This window comes from Tauraco erythrolophus, chromosome 13, assembly GCF_009769465.1.
Source record: "Tauraco erythrolophus isolate bTauEry1 chromosome 13, bTauEry1.pri, whole genome shotgun sequence".
NCBI lineage: Eukaryota > Metazoa > Chordata > Aves > Musophagiformes > Musophagidae > Tauraco > Tauraco erythrolophus.
In genome coordinates, this window is record NC_141477.1 from 18,176,223 (window position 1) to 18,198,787 (window position 22,565).

Below are 22,565 nucleotides of genomic sequence, written 5' to 3' on the forward strand. Positions count from 1 at the left end.
TTTAAAAAAAAAAAACAAGCAGGATAGCTGAGTCCCCAGGTTCGCATAAACAGGGTAATGAACACCTGCGTAACAAGACAGAGAAGCCATAAACACGGTGGTGGATGTTCTGAATCCCTCTTCAGCTGAGTTTTTCTGCAGCTTTCTCAGCCCCTCAGGTGCCAGACGGGGAGGCAGAGGGTGCCAGGGTGTCCCTGCAGGGGCAGGAGGCTGAGGATGGTTCCGAATGCTGCAGCTTTGCCGTCGGTGACTTTGGTGCAGTGAGTGCCCCACGCGTGAGCTGCCCTTTGACTCACCGGTCAGAAACGCCCATCCCTCAAAAGGAAAAACTAAAGCTAGTTTGAGAAAAATATTTTCCAGGAAAAATGATACTAAAGGTCAGAATTGAAGGACACGTACTGTGAAATGATCAAGAAAAAACATTTTGATTGGTTGAAACTTAAAAAGAGCAACCCTTATTTTTGATAATTTTTAGTTTAATTTTTATTCCTAAAACGTGTGTATCTAGAGAGCTGTTTTTTCACCCATCCTGAACTTCCACCAGGACGCGGCATTCTGCCAACACCTGGGCGAGGCGGCTTCGTTCTGCCCTGTCCCAGCAGCAAACCCCGTTTAAAACGGATCCATCACAAGCACGACCTGACCCTATCACTACATTTTAGTGCGTTACTACTCGTACACCCAGACGTGGGGACGTGGCTCATCAGGGGAGGGCAGCGGCGTGGCGCTGGGCAGGAATTCAGCCCAGAGCTGATGGATTCAGCCTGGAGACAGGGACAGTGCTCCCTGCCCGGCCCAGGGCAGCCATCGGCCCCGTGGGCACTGCACCATGTGCTTCATCCTGTCCCGTCCCTGCTGAGTGGGGAGTGAGGGCGGGCTGTGAGATGGCACCTCTGTGTGCCAGCTGCCGTGCCGTGGGGATGTGACAGCCAGCAAAAAAGGAAAACAAAAAGGGGCTAAAAGAAAAAAAAACCCACAGAAGAAAAAAAAACCCACAGAAGAGCAGTGCTCGTTCCTCACTCTTCCCTCAGTGCTGTCTCGCCCTTCGTGGAGGCTTCAGAGGTGTGAACACATCCTGTTTACATCTGCCAGCCAGACGGAGACGCGGAGGGGTGCAGAGGACTGAGGAGCAGTCCCGGAGCTGTGCACAGGGAGAGCTGCCGGAGTGGGAGACAGCCCCAGCATGGACGCGCTGCCCATCTACCACGGGAGCATCAGCCGGGAGGCTGGGGAGAAGCTGCTGCTGGCAACGGGCACTGATGGCAGCTACCTGCTGCGGGACAGCGAGAGCATCCCGGGAGTCTACTGCCTCTGCGTGCTGTGAGTGCGGCCGCAGCTCCATCGCCTCTCTGGGGTGCGGGGCAGCGGCGGGGCTGGGAGCGGGGTGCCGGGAAGGGCTGGTCAGGTGGTGGTTGATTTCCAACCTTTGTATCCACAGTATAGGGTTGTTCCCGCAGAACGGTGACAAAATATGTCGGTTTTGCAGATATGGGTGAGACGTGGGGCTCCTTCACCTTGATTTAAGGCAGAGGGGGGCATAAGAGGTGCGGAGTCCTTTGCAGAGCGAAGAGGAGCAGGTTTTGCTTTGCAGAACCCATGCTTCCTACGGCACAAAAATAAAAAGAGAAAGCAGGCCTGGAGCACATAGGAAGGGCGAGTGAAGTGCCACGGAGAAAAAACAGGCAGTTTGACTTGAGATGGCATGCGCTGCCTCTTTGTGCTGGATAATCCTCTTCCTTTCTGCCCGCTGTCTTCTGCTTCTCTAATGCACTCATGAACACGCTTAGCAACATCCCCAGCCTCCCCTGACATAAGGAAGGGTAGCATGGATCGCTGTCATCCAGAACGTGCCTTTGCTTTGGAGTGCTCTCGGTCAGACTATGTCCTGGGAGCCGTTGGGTTTGGAGTAAACTACCTGTAAAGTACATGAAATACTGATGAGTAATGAACTAGGTGGTAATGTTTCATCAAATAGGGTGAAAGGGGAAAGATCTGATGGGATGGTCTGTCAGAGAGAGGGTAGAGAGGTTTCCCTGAGCAAACTGGGGGACTTTCTAGACATAGGATCTCATTTTGGTGAGGCAATTTAATTTCCCTACTTTTGTCATAAGAAAAAATCTCGAAGTCCTGAGAGATAAGGCTGTATAAGAAGTACCATTGCATCAAAAGAACCAAGATGTGTCTACCAAGGCTAATCAGACACTTGTGTCTTACTTCAGTAGGAGAAGGCATACAAGAGAAAACCATTTTAGGGCCAGCAAGAAATTAGCTAACAGAGGGCACTTAGGTACCTGCCAAAAAAAACCCAAACCAAAACAGAGGACAAAGAAGAGTCCTAAGTCAGGTTTTCCCCAAATGTCTTGAATATGTCTCCAACAATATATAATTAAGCCCTGAGTGAGCATTCTTATTCCCCTGTTGTAGACCAGTAAATGGAGACATACAAGGATGTTATAGGCAATCCAGAAATATGCGGCCTCCTCTTTAGGGAAGATCTTGGTGGCAGAAGATGTATTCTTTCTTCTGTCATGAAATCAGAAAGTGAACCAAGATAGACACTACTGCTAACAAATACCTTAACAGCTAGCTGAAAAATGGGAACTAAGAAGCATCTTGAGTTAAATGAAAATGGAGTAGACGTAGCAAAAGGTAAGGAGCGCTATGAGTCCTGTGATGGGAATAGGCAAGAAAAGCAGAATCTTTTTTGAATAGCCATCAGAGGAAATGACGATATGTCTCCTTTACACTCAGGAGTCATTCAGTGTAGGCGAAACACTAAGACATTAGAGAAGGAGTCAGGCAGAATGTTACAATGCTGAATAAAATAGAGCATCTTAAAATTAGTCCACCATTAGTCTAAATCAGTGTGTAGGTATGTAACAAGGTCTTTCATCTGCACACAATCAGTTGGGATTTTTTGCTATATTAGTAGTAATTTACATCCTTTGGAAGAAATTTCATTAATGAAATAAAAGATGTAAAATGAAAATAGGAAGAACAGAAAGGATTGCTAAGCATGAAGCTCTGCAATCGTGAGAGGAAAAGAAAAAAGATTTCAGTAAGAAACAGAACCCTACCTAATTGTTTCTGGAAATTCTGGGCCACTCGTGTCTTCATGATATGTTGCATTCAAACATATATATGATAAGCAAAGGGGTAAAAGCAAAAAATATTACTGATGAATGTTACACAGGCTTCTTATAGAATGTAGATGCTCGATAAATTTTTTATAAGGGAAATTTTCAATAGCATCTTGGATAAATCCAGATAAAAAATTAAATGAAAAATGCTGTGATGAGTATGATCCGATATAGACAGAAAGGTGGATGAAAAATGCTAGAGCTAAGCCTTGGCTCCAATACTTCTTAATATTTCAATTCAGAGCATTATGCAAGAAATAGGAGATATAGGAAACAACATATCACGCAATAACTTTGGAGACAGTTATCATAAAGATACCAGGAAATTGTCTCACACTGAAGATTGCAATGACAGTCTAAAGAAATGTGGGCCATAAAGTAGAGAAGTGCTTTAGCAGGCAAATGTTTACCAAAGTGGAGCACTTTAGTGGAGAGGCTGGAGGAGCAAGCGAGGAAGGCATGAGAGACGTAAATATGTATTCAATGGAGGATGTTAAATCCTGGTGTTGGCAAAATAAACCAATGGACCCACCTCCCCCCAAATTCCAGTCTGAACATCACGCACAGAGACGAAACAAGTGGCAAGCATGTATGTGCACGAGAGCTTTGGTAAAAACTAGGAGGGAAACATGCAGTTGCTGGATTCAATGTTTAAGAAAAAGAAAATGAAAGGGAGAGTAAGTACTTCTCTGCTTTTTTTATACTGCCTTTTAAATAAATAATGGAAATTATGAGGAATAACAAAGTTATTTAGAAATTTACATTTTGGTTCAGAATCAGTGCTGAAGATCACTCTAGGAATACCTAGATATATCAAGATTAGGCAAAACATGTATTTACTGGAAGTACTGGAGTGATCTTTGAACCATCAGAAACAAAGCTGGTCATTAGATATCTCACAATAAGTATCAGAACTAAAAAAAAAAATTTACATCTTTCCAATGAGAATTTCTAACAGAAGTGAAACTGTTTCATACTGCCAGCAATGTTTGTGTTTCTCTCAGAAAAGAAAAAGAGAAAAATAGTTCAGTTTTCCAAAATCAAAACAGTCTGCCTTATTTCCCCTCTCCCTGCACTTATCTGGAGAATAAAACAAAACAAATCTCCCCAGCTCCCCACACCCAAGTCGTCTTAGGATTTTTTTTTTTCTTACCATGGGGAAAGAAGGGAGTTGTCAAAAGGCACAGTTCTGATGAAGAGAAAAAGAATATCAAAAAAGTAATTATGCAAATATTTGGATGACAATGCTGTGATCAACTTGAACTGACAGAGATGGCCACTCCACACTTCCAGCTCCAGGTACAGTAATTGGTAAGTCCTTGGATTGCCACTGCATTGCTTAGGCTCAAACAATGTCTCTTGTTTCCAAGAAACTGCATAAATTTGTAATGCCACCAGTACCCCCAGACCACCCCCAAAAAAAGCCCTACCATATTTTGGCAGTCTTTGAGTCTCCTAAGGCATGTAATAAAGGCAACAGTGTTCACTGTAAGGCTCAATCCCCTTTTGCTTTTCCAATTAAAAAATGGAGCCCTGACCTTTAGAAAGGAGAAGAGTCAAAGACTTCATGAATCCCTTGCGACTGACACTGATTTTACAGGGCAAACATAAAAGAGACAGGTAGTAGCATAAAACCTGACCTCCAGAGACGGGTAAATGCAGCAGGCAGGCCCCTGTTGTTGGAGCTTTGGGCTCGAAAACTCTGCTTTCTCTCTTCTTTGTTTCTCCTGAAGTGTTGCTTCATGTTCCTTGAATGCTGCTTTCTGCTGTCCGAAGTCACGGTGTGCACACGGCCTGCCTGCAAGCCTTCAAAGAGAGAATGTTTTTTGGTGTGGCTGTGGCAAAGAACAAAGAACCCACTTTCATAAATATTTTAAGGCCACAATTAAACTATGCGTGGAAGAGTAGAAAGGTTTTGATTTACAACAGGGTCCCCTGGGGCTCTTACAAACGGAGGTGCTGCCTGCGGATTTTGGCAAAGTTTTTTTAATACCAGATGCTCCCAAGATCTTCACTGTATGAATACCATTATTAAATTGGTAATATATACTTTAAGGATGTTGTTCATCATGTTTTGAACACGTCCACAGAGGAGCACAATCTTTTCCTTGAAATTTTTTAGGGTTGCATTGAAAAGCAGGAAGATTTTTGTTGTTTCTGATAACTGGGCTAGAAGAAATGCATATGCTTTAAAAAATGTACGTGTTTTACCTGCAAACATGTTAGACACTGCACACAGTAGACCAAAACCTATCAAAACCTAATTGTTCCAGGGAGCTTTCTTTGCTGGTCCGCTTCCTATTTGCTCAATACCCTGTTTGACATTTTTAGCACCCTCAGAAATCCTCCGTGTGCACCGCTCTTAATGAAGCCAGCAGGGGACACGGGACACAATAACGGTGGCTGGTTTGAGAAGCAGCCTCTTAAACTGTGCCTGAAAAATGCATAAATAAAATGCCTGAGAGTGCCAAAAGCACCGCTCTCCTTTACAGATATACGAGCACACACGCAGAGAAGAGCAGCTCATGCCTGGATTGGCAAAGATAAAGCGTTTGTAGTTCGGGTCTTAAAATTCATATACTTGAAAATACTTGCAATGTTAGGAGTTGTTTCAGAGCTTTAGGCAAGCTAAACATGACATACTTGTCAAACTGTATGTTCGGCTTATTTGTTTAAAACCAGTCATTCCTGCGCTGCGCTGCGTTCCATTTGTGGAGAATAATCAAAAGCTGGAAGAGAAAGCTGTTTAGAGCTCTTGAAGCAACAGTAATGGCAACAGGGACAGGCTGCAGTCCTATCAGGTTTTACGCGTGCTATTTTTTCTGTCACCGTAACCACAGCGCACAAGTTCAGGCAACGTGCCGAAACTTTCTGATGGGGCAGATGTATCAGCTGTACAGCGTGCAGGTGTAAGGCAGGATCACGAGCCAGCTTCAGCCTAGCACTTCTTTTGTTTCCCGTGTAATATTTTTGATAGAAATGGCAGAATAATTGCATTTACGATAACACCGCACATAATAATCATCATCATTTAAAATGTAATCGGGAACAAAAGCTGCTCTCTGAGGAGGAGCCCCTCGGTTCAGCGTTGCCATTGTAAATATCACGCACGATTTTCAGCTTTGAAAAATGTCTTCTCCAGCACAAAGTAAATTCTACTGAGGTGAGTATTTCAGCTCCGTGCTAATCAGAGTGAGCTTCGTATTTGCTGAGAATAAGTTGGCTAATGGTCTTCAGATATTCCAATGATTTTTTCTTGGAAAGATTTTAGAAAAGTTGACAGCCTGAACAGCGGGTAATGGCTACACTAACGGATTGGTAAATGACAGAATGCCTACAACCATTAGATGCTAGAACCTAGGTTAGCTCTACCCTGGTTTTGCAGTTTTGAGGATTTAGTTGAGGCAGTGATTTCAGGTTCAGGGATTTTATGGTCAGACCGTGCCTGCCTTGCTCTGCGAGAAACAGGAAATGTGACAATGAGCTACACTGAATTACTCCCAAACAAACCGAGAAATGTTTCATAGAAATATGAAACAATAACATTTACAGGGTCATTGACAGTGTATTATCTTCTGCAGTTCTCATGAATTCCGCCTAAAGTGAAAGAAATTTCACCATATCACCTTATTTCATTAGTTTTTGCCTTTGTAAGGTACTCTTCTGGAGGACATAGTAATTCATGTAGCTTAGTTGCTGGCCCACCATAAAGTAAGTTCCTTCTATTTAGCATCTCAGATTTGAAGAAATTATCATTTTTTTCCCGAATTTGCAGAAATTCCTCTTTGAGACGTTGCTTTTGGCTGACATCACCTTGTATCAGACCAACATAAACTGTGCTCAGAAAGCCTACACACTTGCTCTTTAGGTAAATCCGTGGCATTTCTACTGATGGTTAGGAGTGTTCAAGTGGTGAAGATGCTGACAATCTTCCACAGGAATCCGTGCATACATTCAGAGACGTTTCATAAGCTTTGACTTGCTCTTTCAAGCTTCTGTTAGTTTCAGAAGAGATAATCAAGGTGATGCATTTGCTTTATAATGCTACTGCATTAAGGCAAGCTAATAGTAGTTACTGACTCAGTATCATGGTTGAATTTTTGGTAAAAGAAGTTTTGGTAGGCGAATCAGTGACAGAAGTGTAAACTCAAGGGGGTGTGTATAGAGTGCTGCTGTGAGTTAAGCTACAGTAGCTCTGCTGGGCTTTTCAGACGTTGTAAACACTGATTTAAACTATTTTATTCACTCTTGCTGACGCAGAGCTTCCATCTTGCACATCATCTCCATGTGAATGCTATTTCTTCAGCTTGGGTTATCTGATGGGTGGTAATTGCTAAGTTGCTGTACCTTGATTGTATGTCTGAGTCCTAAATAAGGCAGGAACCGGGCTGCTTGTCAACCAGAAAATGCAAATTCCAGGACAGAGTGAGGAGCTGTAAGCTTAAATAGGATTTTCTCCTTCATTAAATAACAAGACTTTTTGGCCTTTCCATGATTAATAAACCAAGCAGAAATATAACAATTAAAAAGGAAAAAGAAAGAAAAAGAAAGAAGTTTAAGTGCACGGCCGGATTGACCATTTTATCATTTTGGCAGCTGACACTTCTGTCGCATGAGGGAGGCCATGCAGCTCAGGGGTACCCTGGGCAGGGGACACCTTGATGAGCACACGTGTGGGACGTGCAGGATCCCAGCACTGCTGTGGATTCCCCTGACCTCATGAGTTTTGGCTCTGTGGTAGCCATCTCCCACCTCTGTAGCCACTGTGGTGCCCATGTCATCGCCCTCATTCTTGGTCCAGGGTTGCCCACTGGCATGCTGCCTGAAGTTGGTCTGGGTATTCAGGAGCCAATCCACAACCTGCATCAAACATCTCCGGATAAGGCAGAAGCGGCTGCAACCTGACCTCTCATGCTCATTACGTTATCTGCTGTGTGCCATTGGCCCCCCACTCTGAAATTGCTGAGTCCCACATGAGCTCTCCCGTAGTACTTATCTCCATGGTGTTAAGTTGTTTCTAAGCATTATCTCAGTTTGTGAGATGAAGAGTTTGTTAACTCTCTTTCACACAAGAGAAACTGTGGCACAGGAGTCTCGGGTCTGCAGCATCCTTTAGCTATGGCTTTCCAATGCGAGAGGGATAGGAATGGATTTTGAGACCACCCAGTCTTATTCTGTAAAGCACGCTGACTTTGCTTGCGTTGCTGAGGGCTGTTTCCCTGTTTCATACATCTTCTGCTTCCAAACCACCCATCTTCTGTTCTTGGCTTTTTCACCCCTCCAGTGTTTTGTGCTGCTCCCAGTTCAACCCCATCGTGCTTCACCTCTCTCTATCCCCTTCCTTACTCATTTAGTCTTACACTTTCCCAGGGATTTCATTTTCATTGCTGTTTCCTTGCCCAGTTTACATAGACATAGGTTTCCTTTTCTTTCCTTCCACATCCACCCTACCCAGTCCCAATCTTCCTTTCCAAGATGCTCAATCTAAATTACCTTCTGTTTTTTTTTTCCTGCTAATCCAGGCCAGGCAGCGTACACACATTGCGCATGGCTTGAAATCGTGGACGCTGCTTAGCCGAGTGCCCACGGTACAACCTGCCCAGGCACGATGCAGCTACAACTGCTAACAACCTTTGGAGAGAGCCTCCCTTGCAGCCTAGACAGCCACCACTGCTTCCTCTCAGAGATTGCAAGCGATATACCTTCCTTCAAACAAATTTTATGTCTTACTCTAAAAACTGGAAAAAAAAAAACAAACCAACAATTGAAAGATTATATTTTTTTACGTGGGAAAAGCATCGTTTTGACTAACATGTCCCAGTTGCTGACACTTCTGCGTTCTCTATCCCTAAATAAAGTTGAGGCAAACACCTAAAGAAACAACATTTCAGTCTGAAACACTGAAATATGACAATGTTGTAAGAAACTGAGTATGAGCAGTATATAATGCTCAGGACCACCATTTGTAGGCCACATCACTGCCTGGTTCTTAAGCAATACTGTAAAGTGGAATTCCAAGGTAAGGTCAGGATGCAAATATACCCGGTAAGAAGAGTTGATTGATAAAGTGCAAAGATATCAGAAAAGAAAGCTATGTAAAGAGGAAGAAATTGGTGTCATTTATTGCTGACATGGCTTTCCCCTGTCTCTCTGTCTTTCTTCCTTTATATTGGTTCCATTTTGGACTCAGAAATGAATACAAATTGGTTTAATAAAATTTCCCAACTGAGATACAAAACATTTGGAAATTATTTTAAAATATACCATGCAGCTGAAATGTCATGGTTAATTTTAGTCTGCAGCATGCAGCTAATATCCTCTGGCTATTTCAACGGTGCAGAAGATTGTAATTATTCACCTGTTAAAGTAAATGCGGCTTTAGTGAGTCTGATCACAGTTGAAAAGGAGGAGTGGAGAGGACAGGTAGACAGATGCTGTCTCAGTATGTCATCTGTGAATGATGTCTTTGTAGCTCTTTGGGAGAAATTATCTAGCTATAAAGAAAAAAAGCCTATAATATAACGTGGACTGTTTCCTGTAATAGCAACTTTTTCTAGATTTTCCTTTGACAAAGTTTTCCCAGCAGTGAAATTGCAACTGAGACCATCCTAGTGCAGCTAGCACTATACCCAGCTGGTATGACACATCCTTTGTTACGGAGATGAAAAAAATAAGCGAGACAACATAAAAATATCATCAGTAGTGACCAGCCACTCTTTTGTAGGTGCTATCCAATATTGTCCTTACAGCAATGGCTGTTTTCTGCTTCCCCTCATCAGCATTTTGGCATTTTTTGCCTTTGATCAAAAATTTATAGGGCCTCTTTCATCAAGCTGTTAATTGATGATTGCTCCCGTCCCTTGAGCTTCACTGGCACGGAAGAGGATCTTTGCAATTGTGAGCGAGGCTTGTGACCATCCTTGGGCCAGATGAAGGGATGGGGAAGCCCTTCGTTGGGTCTTTGGCTGTGTATCAAGAGCTGGTCCTCCTCCAGGAGATGCTGGTAGGCCAGCGTCACTGTGAGAGTGCTCTCTGAAATCCTCCTCTCAGTGACATGTGTCGATCTCCTGTAGATTTTGTCCAGCAGAGAGAGAGGAGTTTAGGTCACTGAGAGGTGGACTTGGCCTGCATCTCACCAGATAATGGCTTCAAAGCATAAGCTGTGTGAGAGACCCCAAGTGACGAGCACCATGCCCAGATCACATGGTGTTTGGGTTTTGGCTTTAGCTACGTGGCCACACCACATACAGGAACATTGTGTCACATCATGAGCTTTTTTCTGCCATGAATTGAGTAAAATGTAGAAAACCGAGCTGTTCCCTCATGGTGGCTGGGGAATTTCTCATCTCCTGACAGCTAAGCTCCAGTAAATGCACTTTTCCACCTACTTTTGCCCAGTGCTACATGTTTTGCTCTCTGGAAGATAATGTTCTATACAATCTCAATTTTAATTTTTGTGTTTAATTTTTGTTTCGAGAAAAACACCTTGATCTTCCTTCAGTCCACACTGATCTCAGTTAATGTTGGGTATTTTAAATCATAAACACCTTCCTCAGGGGAGGCTGTGCCCATGTAGCAGTACAGAGAACTCGGCTCATCAAAATTGTGTCACTCGCACATGGAAGGTAAAAAGCACTTTGAAGTGGTAATGAAGTCAGTTCCTGCTGCTTAACAGAAAGTTTTGATAAGATCATATTCGTTGGGAGAGCACTTATCAGAAGAGCTGTAACGCATTTTGTGGAAACAAAGATCCCAATGGAAAGTAGTTCCATGGGAAGATTTAGCCATTCACCTTCTTCACAAAACGTGTCCTCCTTCCTTTGTGCATTTTCCGTGAAGAAGCAGGTGTGGTCCTGGGCCATCTGCCATCTACAGAGCGGCCATGTTTACTGATGGCTTCAGAGCCGACAACACATGATCACGTTGTGTTTTTCAGCTTAAGCACAGTGAACCCTTCGGGCCTTTCAGGCTTTCCTCCTCTGGGAACAAAACGTGCCTTTGCCAGGTGAGTGGAGAGCTCTCACTTGTCCCTCACATGGCTGTGTCACAACTGTCATACTCTTCCTGTTCTCCACGCTGTGCTCAAAGCATCCATGTTCCCAAATTCTCGTTCCTTTTTCCGTATCTCATGGGTTTTTAATCTGAGCTACCCTTCTATCCTCTGTGCTTTCTCTGGGCTTGGTTGAAATATTTTACAGTGGAATTGTTTGAAAAATGCAGGATAGGTGCCTGTCTTACACCTCACCCTGCTTTGGCCCTGAATATTGCTTTGTCTGACCTCTATTTTTTGATTTGTCCAGCTTAGTAAACTCTTCTGGCAGAGTGCTGAAAGCCATCAGAGATTTCAGAGTGAGGGTAGCACCCAAACCTCTCAACCTCTTCCAGTCATGCGATCCCTTAGATTGAGAAAATGATGAAAGAAACAACAGATGGTGGCATTCCAGGCAACAGCCATTTGTGGAAAAAAATCAGATTTTAGAGAACCTGAAGCTATTGGAATGCTTTGGGACAACTGAGAACAAGCATGGGTGATATGCACAGTTGTATTATCAAAAACAGGAGGCAGGAGAGTGAGTTTTAGATTTTTACATACAGTTTCAGTTAGTTTTGAGGCTTGAAAAAAAAATCACCATGGCGATGGTCAAATACCCACTTCAAACAGAGGAGACAAAATGCCAGGACCTCTCTGGTGTTTCCCACTACACTATGGCCTGTAAAATCCTGGTTTCAATAACCACGTATTGGCTGGTGTGCTACATATGTAGGTGGAGGAAAGCCCCTCGTGAGTTCTAAAAAGAAAAGATTACTGTGAACTACTTGTGAGAAGCTGACAATACAGGTGCAGCTCTCAGAGGTTTTAAGACAAGATGCGATCACACAAGATTGTCTAAGGGCCCTAATGGGACACATCGAATTCCCTGAACATGAACACATCTAGTGGCTTACAAGGCTGTGCTTTTAAGCAACTGGGCTTGAGCTATGGCCTCAAACACCATTGACCATGGTGCTATGGCACGGACTGGAGAACAGTGCTGCTTTTCCAAGCCCTTCCCTCCTACCGCAGCCACAGCAGGTTGCTCACACCTCTTCCCAAGGGCCCTTTCTGGACCTGTCCAAATCCCTGACGGACTGCAGTAGTTGAGCTTGCTGGGGGAAGACGTGGGGTAGCGGCAGCTGTTTTCCTCCTGCACGGCTGGCCACCGTTCGTGTCTGTCTGTTGCCAGGTGGAAAGTTGTGTCCTGGGAGAACATTCCCTTCGTTAACACAAAGAGGTGGGTGAAGTTGTGGTGGGATCGTGGAGCTGCTTCAGGCATATTCCCGTACACGAGGAGCAGGGCAGTGTCTCAGTGGCTGCACAAGGACTCTGTCCCTGCAGCAGCCCCAACGGGAGGGAACGGCTTTGTGTCTTCTGCCTCCCTATTTAGTCGCAGTGGGAGTGGAGTGCTGAGGGGGAAGAGCTCACAAATCACGACAGGCATTTTTGCTCCCGCTTCGTGGGGTTGTAGCAGTGTGACAACTGTTAACAACTTCCTGCTTGGGTAAATTATATCAGACACCGCTTTGCAGAGGTTGCTGTAATGACTTTTTAACAAGAATTTATCCAGGAGCCATGACATGGAGCGTGAGTAATTGCAATCATACGGTATCTATGTCATTGATGCTTTCTGCTATTTTGTAGTAACTACTGTAATACCACGTATAATTGGAAAGAAACACCGTATTTTTCTGCTTTCTTAAGAACAAGAATTGATGCTGAAGTAGGGAATGGTCCCTAAAAACCTGCTATGTATTCATTAAGTCTACGTGGTATGAGATATAATCTTTCTTATCTGATACCATCTAAGCTAATGTTGCACACACGGGACTACTAGCAATTGTCTCTGCTGCTGAGTTAAATTTTTGAATATCTGTATAATAATCTCCCTTGTAAATCATTCACCATGTTGGGTTTGTAAAAGAAGCAAGACTGACTCTCGACGCGAGTATGTCTTGTGTTATTAGAGTGTGGCTTTTATTCTAGGAAGACTGAAATTAGATTTAAAAAGAAGAAAGATTCTACACTGTTGTAAGTCTCCTTTATCGGTATTTGGGAATTAGGAATGTATGGGCAGGGCAAAGAGTAATTTACCCCACTTCTGTGGATCTAGCTTTCCAGATAAATTACACTCATGCTATTGCTTCTGGGAACATCTGCATTTAAATCAATCACAGCACAGTAATGCTATCTGCCAATAATACACCTTCTCTTTTTCCAGGGAAAGTATGTCTGGTGTGTGTCAGTAAAAGGAGGTCACAGAAAAAAAAAAAAAAAAAAAAGATGAGGCAGGAATGAAAGCAACATCACTTAACCTGAAGAACTGAATATTTCTAAACTAGATCTGAATCAGACCAAAAAGACCCCAGTAGGCTGAACACTGTTCCTGACTGTCAGCTCAGGTTTTTTATCTACCTAGAACCTTTATGGGTGAATTTATTATTAAGGAAAGTTTAGCAGATGAACTGACTCCCATATAACGGAGTGTACCTCTTGTGAAACCTGATGGTAGAAATAAGTAATAAATATCTGTTGATTTTTTTTTTCCCCACAGGCATCAGGGTTACGTTTATACCTACAGAGTGTCCAAGACAGAAACTGGGTCCTGGAGTGCTGAGGTGTGTACTTCTCCTTGCTCTTCTGAAAATTTCTACATCCTGTTTGATGTTGTATTGATTTAATGAAATATATTAAAATTATTCATGTTTCTGCATAGTCTGATTTTCATTGAAGGTAATTGAACTTGAGTGCACCCATCGCTAAGATGTCTTGATGTCTGACAGTCTTGAACGCATAAATTAATTCCCTGTTACATTTCAGCTGTTGCATAATGCAACAGTGCATTATTTTGCATCATTTTAAATGGCAAAAATATTGTGTTTTTTTAATTTGACAAGTGCAATTAGTTCCCTTCTATGCCACGTACCATTAATGTCAGAATATTTAAGGAAATTATTTTCAATCTACAGTGTTTTAAAGTTAATTTCTCTCCAGATTAATTCATCGTTGGTGCAAAACATATATAGGGTAGTCAAAACTTGATACAAAACGTATTTCCACCCTTCTGATAAGAAACTGGTAATTCAAGTGTAGAATTTGCAATACAGACAACTATTTGGGTTGATGGAATTGGGATGCTAACCTGTTTTTCTTTTATGAAGGTCTTGTTTTTTGGATGTACTCTGTGTATAAATTCATAATTAGCTTTCTGTTTGCACGTTAATGAACACTGATTGCAAACATTAAATGATTTCTAGACAGGCGTAATTCCTTGGCCATTATTATAATAGAAGTGGTTGCAGCACTCTGGAAGACAAGACTGATTCCTGGGGTTACTCAGAAGCAGATCGGGGAGTTAAAGTGACTCACAATACTGTGGAGTAAATAACTATCCATGTATCACCCTTGGGAATGGTACCTAGGAAGAATTTGCTCATTCATTCCTGCAAGGCATCAAGGAGCACCCTATAGCTTTGCATTGCCCAAGCAGGAGGGTGTTGGGGATGGGGGTGGCAGTGTACCCACGTGCTGGGGTGAGCACTGGTGCCTCAGGTAGGATGCTGGGACCTCCAGTGGTGGAGGATAGTTTCCTGAGCGAGGCTGCAGCCTGCTTTTGCCCCAGGTAATGTCAATGTCTACAGTGAGGTTTTCTGGTGTTATGTAGGCCTGCTACAACTCCTCCCCCATGACCTCCACTGGCTTCCTACGTATGGGTCTTGGGCTTTCCCTCACTGTATTTTGGGCAAACCTTATCAGTGTTTCACAGCATAGGTGTCCTGAAGGCCCAGGACTCTCAATATATCCTCTGCAGGGCAAGATGCTGCTACAGACCCATGATACCAACCCTTCCTTCAAGCAAACAGAAACCTTTTGGTAAATGTTGCTAAGACCACACTGGCCTCAGCTGTTAGAAAAGCAGCCTAAATCCAACTTATCCCCATGAAATGTGCCTCCAAGGTCAAATTAGGCTCCAGCTGCAGCTGGCCTTGCCGCTCTCAGCTTCCTTCCCTGGGGCTGTTCAGACTCTGAGCGAGTGAGCGAGCTCTGGTCTTAAACGAAAACAGTGCTGGTAAAATCCCAGCCCTTCGAAGCCTCCAGCTGGTGCCAGTGAGGCAGGACTTAACCCATGACTGCTGGGTCAGAGCGACGTCCCTCGGGTGGAACTGTGCCGGCAGGACTGATGCTTGTCCGCCCGTGACTTTGGTGGGGAGGAGTTATTACAGGAATGTCCTGAAGGATTTAACGAAAACATGGGATTTTTGATTAAAAGCAGACACAGCTTCATTTCACAAGGTTTGAAAAGATGCTAACATAGAAAGACAGAAAAACTTCCACTTCTAATAAATAGGTAACATTTTGCTGCTGCCTTTGTACGAAAGAGACAGGAATAACCAATGGACACATCGGTTGGTACTGAATGCTCAGGGAAAGGCTTGCAAAGAGGCTGTGTCCATGTTTGAATTTGGTGGTGTAAGGTCACACCACCATCCCCTCCCCAGTTAGTGACAGACAGCTCTCTAGTTCAACTTACTGGTATTTCCAAGCTGGAAATATCTTGCCCATAAACCCCAGGCTGGAGGTTAAATCACTGCCTGCAATAAATCAGGGTCAGAAATAGCGAAAGATCACTTCAGAATTTGCCTGATAAGCATGGCAGGCTCTGGGTTTCTCTTGTAATGTGTAAGAAATTGTCCCTCTTCCAGCCTTGTGCCACCACAGTGCTGGAAACGGCTCTTAACGCAGGGAGGCTGTGATGCCTGGGGGAAGGAGGAGAGCAGGACGGCTCATGGACTCAACTCGGCACATGAAGGGGTCCAAGTGAAGGGCTGGCTCCTTCCCTGGGCGGTGTGTGCGTTTCTGAGGACAAGGTTCCCGCACAGCCGTTCGGCACCCAGCGTCCCCACTCACCTCTCACCCTTTGGCTTTGCAGACAGCCCCTGGGGTCCACCGCAGGCTCTTTCGGAAAGTGCACAGCCTCATTTCGGCCTTCCAGAAACCCGACCAAGGCATCATCACACCCTTGCGGTACCCTGTTGTCAACCACGCGAAAGCCGGCTGTCCCTCAGGTACTGGTGGGGCGGAGGGACCTCGGCTGTGGCTGAGCAGAGCCCTCCACGGCAGTGGGGATGGAGCTCTTAGACTTATTTGCATCTTTGAGCTGAACTAGCCAGCATGGTGGCATTGCCAAAAAATCCACCCTACCTTTGCTACGGTATGATCGAAATGCTGCACTCAGGTGCTCATTAGGGATAGGGCCTGTCGATGTGATGAGAAAATGGATTTTGACTGTGTATTCCTGAGTGCAATACTGGTGGTGGCTACCTGCCCTCCCCAGCACCCTCGCTCTTGTAGGTACGAACCTTCTGATCCGTTCATTTTCTTGCAGTGCTCATCCTTTCATATCTTTGTGATTATTTTTTCTTAGGGAGGAATGAGGGCCATGACTTCCACCTGCAGCCATCATGAAGATGTTTCTCCAAGTGTGACACAACCATGTCTCCCAGTGTCTCCTCTAGCCCGTGCTCTAGAACAGAACGATTTATGTGATTGTTAATACAACTCCATGAGTTTTCTTGTAACATTTGCAGAAATGTGTATTTCATAAATTTCTAGCTCAAAATTTAGAAGTTTAAGTTTCAGAATGTTTCGAATTTAGTTTTTTTTTCTTTTTTTTCCTAAAAGAGGATTAAAAAAAAATATCTATTAAACAGTATGATGTCTGGTTTTGCTCTTTGTACTCTCAAGTACAAAATATCTTTCACATCAAGATTAGTTCCTAATTAAAAATTGGTTACTAATTTTACATTACTTAACTTGGGACTTCTCTTTGCTTTGTTCTAGTTGGCATTTATGCAGAACTGGGCAAGTCCCCTTTTATAGCCTTAGGGCTAACATTATATAATATATATATAAATAATTGCTTACATTAAAGTGTCCTTGCCTCGGGTGGGCTGTGTGTCTGTCACTCATACAGTTCCTAAAGATATTCCAGAAGTGGCACCATGAGGATCCCTGCTAACTGATTTCCGTCACACGAGGCGCTCTGCCCTGTAACTCAGCAGAACTGGCCACCACTGCCTGGATGTACGAAATTCGTAGTTTGCACGTATGATCAAAGCTTAAGCAATGCACTGAGAACAACCAGGGAAATGGAGAATATCTCTCTTTTTTGCTTTTAGATGCTCTCGGCACTTGAAACAAACCACCCCTGCATACAATTTTAAAAAATAGATTATTTTTGCTTAAGAGTTTAATTAGATTATTTTTGCTTAAGAGTTCCTCTGCTTTTCTTTACCTGTCCGTGTGTGTTTCCATGCTGCTGCTGGGCTCCCGGAGAAGAGTTTTGAATCTACAGGACTCGCCAGGTATGCAGGGTTAGCATGCGGCTACCGGAGAACGCGGACTACGTGCCTTTTACATGCAGGGTTTAGCAAGCATCGTGACTCTCTCTGGCCTGAACGGGCAGGCAGCTGAGCTCCTGTGAGCTTTGGGAGGGACCCAGGCTTGTTTGCATGCACCCAGTCTGTGAGGGAGATGAACCTGGCCTTGCTGGTAGGTTTGTGCCACCATTAGTTACCCTTCAACCCGCATAACTGGTCCTGACTATCCAAAAAAAGGTGATTCTCCTGTGCTCCCTTCCAAAGCACAAAACTTACAGTGATTGCAAAGGGACTGCAAAAATTTTAAAACACACAGATCTAAACATTGTATAGCCACCTTTGGCTTGCTCTGGTTAAATATTTCATGCCTATACTTCCGATTTCTTCCACACAGCTTGGAAGGAAGGAACCTGTTTCCTAAGTGATAAAGAGACTTTTTTCAGAAACACCAGGCTCCAAGCTCAGGAGAACAAACCAGACCAGATTGCAGCAGACATGGCCAAGTGGTGGCTCGGCGGCAGGGTGAGCGGCACCGCAGCGGCTTGGGGCTGGTGGTGGTTCTGGAGGCAGCAGCTGCCTCCCTGTGAGGGTCCCAGCATGTATTTGTATCTGCATACAGGATACTCACATGGGGGAGCCTGTTGCTTCACCAGTAGCATGTTAAAAATATTAAATGATAAAAAACCCTCCACCCATAATCTACTTAATTGTTGGTATCCTGGCTCCTGACTTGTTTTTACTCCACTAAAGGCAAACTGGATGGGAGCTGTGACAGAGCTGTGGGCTGCAAGTGCAGGATTCAGCAAGGTTACGCTGATTCAAGCAGCATTTGATAAGGCTTGAAGGTTCATCTTTTTTTTTTTTCACCCCTATAAGCAACTTTATCTATATATGTGTGTATGTAACAGAGGTGTGAGTGAGACACTGCAAGTGATAGAACATTTTCTGTGAAGCACAAGTTCCCTGTAAACCAGCAATGGGAATAAAAGCAATAACTAACCAGCCCCACTCTTAACAGGGACTGGTGGGCAATGCTGCTGCAAAGTTGGGGCAATTTCAATTCATTACTCAGTTTCTGTCTAAATGAAGGCCAAATTTTATTTGCTATGAAACGTCCTGTCCCCCAACTACTAACCTCATATTTTACACCGTGAGTGTATGAGTTGCTGGGCACCTCCTTGTTACCTACACTTGTTGGCTGAAACAAGGGTCTTACCTTAATACAGTGCCAGATCCAACAGGATTTACTCTTTGATGAAATATTTAAAACCATTTTTTTAAGTATTATGTAACTCAGCAGATGCCAGCCATGGAGGGGCTGAACTGCCCACCGCCAGCATGGAGCACAACATCCTCAGCTTTGCTGCTGCTTGTGCCCATCAAACCTTTCCCTCCTCTATGCCTTCAAGGTTTCCTGCCTTTCTGTGTGTCTGCGGCATCTGGTCCCTGGCTGTTCCTCTCCGGCTCTGTTCTCCTGCCAACCATCCTTCCCCCAAACCAGCTGATCTGCTGAGTGCTGGCAGGGTGCACGTGCGCCCCGGGCTTCCTGCGAGATCCCTTTGGCATTCTAAGTGCTGAGTCTAAACTGGTTTACCTGGCCTCTCCTGGGAGCAGGAGAGGATATGCTTGGAAATGGTCCGTGGCAGAAGATTGCACCGCGGCGGGGATAAGTGTAACGGGAAGCTCTTTGCCCAAGGGCTGTTTCCTACAGAAATGTCCTATTGACTTCAAGCAAAGGCTGAGCCCGTCAGTGCTGCGTGTGCAAACCCTGTGGCACAAGAGCGGCATCCGCGCATCCGCTCTGCGGTGCAGTGAGCTGAGGCTGACTCGTTAAACTATGGCTGACTCCAGAAGTGCGTTGGTCTTCTAAAATATACATAAAATAGGCCAGAAGATGCCATTTTTGTTTAAAGCTGAGAATGTCGTTTCAGTTTCTGGCGTAAATTATTAAGACAGAGGCTTGTTTGTGTTGTTTCTTTTGAGTACCCAAGGGTCTGGAATTGCTGTAGGCTTAAACAAGGTGGAAACAGAGAGAGAAGCTCATGGTACCTAAGGGACAAGGAGCTGATGCTTGGTTACAGGAACAGTAATATGGAAATTATACAGATTTCATGCATTGGCTTAGGCGTGAAGAGCTATAGATCCTTTTAGAGAGCAGCAGCTGCATTTTGCGGGCATGACTTCCCAGGTAATGTCTGTATCACCTGCTGCTTCCTTCCCGCCACCCCTGCCAGGCTGCAGCCGCGCTGGTACACAGCCCCGCGCTGGGATGCAGCCCCACGCTGGGACGCAGCCCCACACTGGGACGCAGCCCCGCGCTGGGATGCAGCCCCACGCTGGGATGCAGCCCCACACTGGGACGCAGCCCCGCGCTGGGACGCAGCCCCGCGCTGGGATGCAGCCCCGCGCTGGGATGCAGCCCCTCGCTGGGATGCAGCCCCACACTGGGACGCAGCCCTACACTGGGACGCAGCCCCGCGCTGGGATGCAGCCCCACGCTGGGATGCAGCCCCACGCTGGGACGCAGCCCCGCACTGGGATGCAGCTCCTCGCTGGGACGCAGCCCCCCATGCTGGAACGCAGCCCCTCGCTGGAACGCAGCCCCCCATGCTGGGATGCAGCTCCACATTGGGATGCAGCCCCATGCTGGGACACAGCCCCTCACTGCAGCGGTTGCTCTGCCCCATTCCCCTCCAGCCCTCCCATCCCCTCTTGCCCTGGATGCCGCAGCCCCAGCTCGAACACCTGATTTCGCAGCTCAGGGTGGGGACTCTGGGTCCCCTGCCCCGGCCCTCCCTGCTCTGTTTTCCCCCAGCAAAGCCAACGCGGCTCCTTTGCAGCGACTAATCCTGCATCAGCTCTGGTTTTGCCTCCGCTAATTCCTCCCGAACCCCCCGGCTACGGCCATGACAGATGTCCTGCAGCACTAAATCAATACCATCTCCCGGGCTGGTTTTCTTCCCTTTTCTGCCCAGAGCACCCCTTTGGCCTCGCTCCCTTCTTATCCATCCAGCACAGCTCTTCCAGCCTCAGCCTTCACACCGGGTTATTGCCCAGCCCAGCTGCTCCCATCTGGTTTTCACCATGTAACCTTTCCTTTAGCCTTAAAGACTCCTTCTGCCCCTCTGCTTCACTCTCTCCTTCTCTCTGCTGCATGTGATGGGCTTTTTTATTTTTCCTCACGCACATACTTTTGCTACACACCATCATTCATCACTATCTATTTGAGGCAGCTGTACAGAACGTTCAGGTACTTAAACTTTGCTCCTCGTCCCCTACCACCACCGCTGACTTCATCAGCTCAGTTCTTGGGAGAACAAAGTGCAAAGGCATTTAGCAGATTTTTTTTTCCTCCCTCACGTTTGTCCTGATGAAATGTGACAACCTGTGCACAGACACCAGCTGTGATTTCACCAGCACTGACACCTGCAGAGCTATATGCATGAACTTTGATGAAAAAGGGGGCCTACAAGAAAGCTGGGGAGGGACTCTTTAGGAGGGCATGTAGTGATAAGACAAGGGGCAATGGCTTTAAACTGAAAAAGAGTAGATTTAGATGAGATCTAAGGAAGAAATTCTTCACTCTGAGGGTGGTGAGGCACTGGAACAGGTTGCCCAGAGAAGTTGTGGATGCCCCATCCCTGGAAGTGTTCAAGGCCAGCTTGGATGAGGCTTTGAGCAACCTGATCTGGGGGAACGTGTCCTTGCCCATGGCAGGGGGTTAGAACTAGATATCTTTAAGGTCCCTTCCAACCCAAACCATTTTATGATTCTATGAATCAGAAGTAAAATTGGATCTTGCTAGCAAAGCTCTGCCTCCCAACTTCTGAATCAAGCAGTATTGTTTGAAGCCCTTATTTAGCTGTATGGAAGCACCTTTTCCTGCGACGACCAGAATATCCCAAATTCCCAGTGTAAACAAAGACAACATCACACGCCATTAGTTTGCACCTTTATTTTTTAAAAATGAAATAGTCAAAGTACTTTCTTTTTCAAATATCGACACATAATATATTAACTTTTAATATTTACAGCGTGTTGCTGGGATGTTCTTGTAGAAAATGCATGCTTCTGGTCTGAAACCCAGAGCAAAATGCATCAGACCATTTAACTGCAGCCATATAACATAAACCTGTACAGTATCCAGTCACTATTCAGCACAGGAGTTAGAGCAGGAATAAAAAAATTGGGATCTATTGTTTCCTAGCAACGAGGCTGAGGCCATTATAACACAATTTCTGTAAGATCAGAACCTCTAACTGGTGTTAGACAGAAACTGAAGATCTTGGCATACATTGTAAACATTTTTACCGTTGATGAGAAAGCTAAAAAAGAACGTTACTTTGACATATATCGTATGCTATGCTTGTCTTTCTCGTTTATTGACACTTCTGCCTGAAGATTATGAAGATTTTAATGTTTTATCATGGTTCATACAAGTAAAATACTGTCAAGGACACGATCTGATATACTAACATTTATTAAAAGGTTAAAGTCCACCACGAGATCTAAGGAAAAACTGGAAATTATCAAACACGTTTCCTTAGACAAATAATGGCAGGTGACAAATGCCCGGAGAAATCCACAGCGAGTCTGACTCCATCGGTCCCAGTTTCTGCCGAGAAGCGATTCCTCTGGCAGTCAGGGCGCCTCCCACCTGGTCCTGTTTTGTGTCGAGTATGGGTTCAAGTAACAGTCAGCATTTGACAGGGAAAACCCTTGACGGCTGTTGGCGGCAGCCTGATCCGAGTGTCGCCGCGCTGGATCAGCCTCACTGCGGCGAATCCCCCCCCCCCAAGGAAGTGACCCCCTGCCAGGGATCCACCCAGCTCTTTTCACTCCAGCTAAAATCAGAGCTCCTCTGCCTCAACTCACGTTCCCCTTCGGAACCGTACCTTGGCTTCCAGCAGCACCCATCGCCATTGCTCACCTTGGAGAAGCTGCTGCCCCGCGACCCCGGCCCTGGGCGCTGGCGGAGGGGGGTCGGTGGGCTGGGAGCCCAGAGCATTG

At 45.2% G+C, this 22,565-nt stretch overlaps 1 protein-coding gene across 2 annotated transcripts; it reads left to right on the plus strand.

Annotated features, from left to right (window-relative positions):
• Window positions 1–1,180: 1,180 nt before the first annotated feature.
• SH2D1A (SH2 domain containing 1A) lies at window positions 1,181–16,723 on the plus strand. 2 transcript variants are annotated; one of them, XM_009990363.2, is made up of 4 exons: window positions 1,184–1,320; window positions 13,730–13,793; window positions 16,106–16,241; window positions 16,601–16,723. In XM_009990363.2, exons 1-4 carry the CDS (start codon window positions 1,184–1,186, stop codon window positions 16,639–16,641), a joined length of 378 nt encoding a protein of 125 aa, XP_009988665.2. In that variant the 3' UTR covers window positions 16,642–16,723. The 2 variants fall into 2 exon arrangements, with proteins under 2 accessions (XP_086475888.1, XP_009988665.2); XM_086619762.1 differs by lacking the exon at window positions 16,601–16,723 and having other exon boundaries at window positions 1,181–1,320; window positions 16,106–16,342.
• Window positions 16,724–22,565: the final 5,842 nt, after the last annotated feature.

Coding starts and splice junctions, on each gene's coding strand:
- SH2D1A (XM_086619762.1), top strand. CDS start 1,184: ATGGACGCGCTGCCCATCTACCACGGGAGCATCAGCCGGGAGGCTGGG. Junction 1,321..13,729: donor GTCTACTGCCTCTGCGTGCT/GTGAGTGCGGCC, acceptor TTTTCCCCACAG/GCATCAGGGTTACGTTTATA. Junction 13,794..16,105: donor CTGGGTCCTGGAGTGCTGAG/GTGTGTACTTCT, acceptor TTGGCTTTGCAG/ACAGCCCCTGGGGTCCACCG.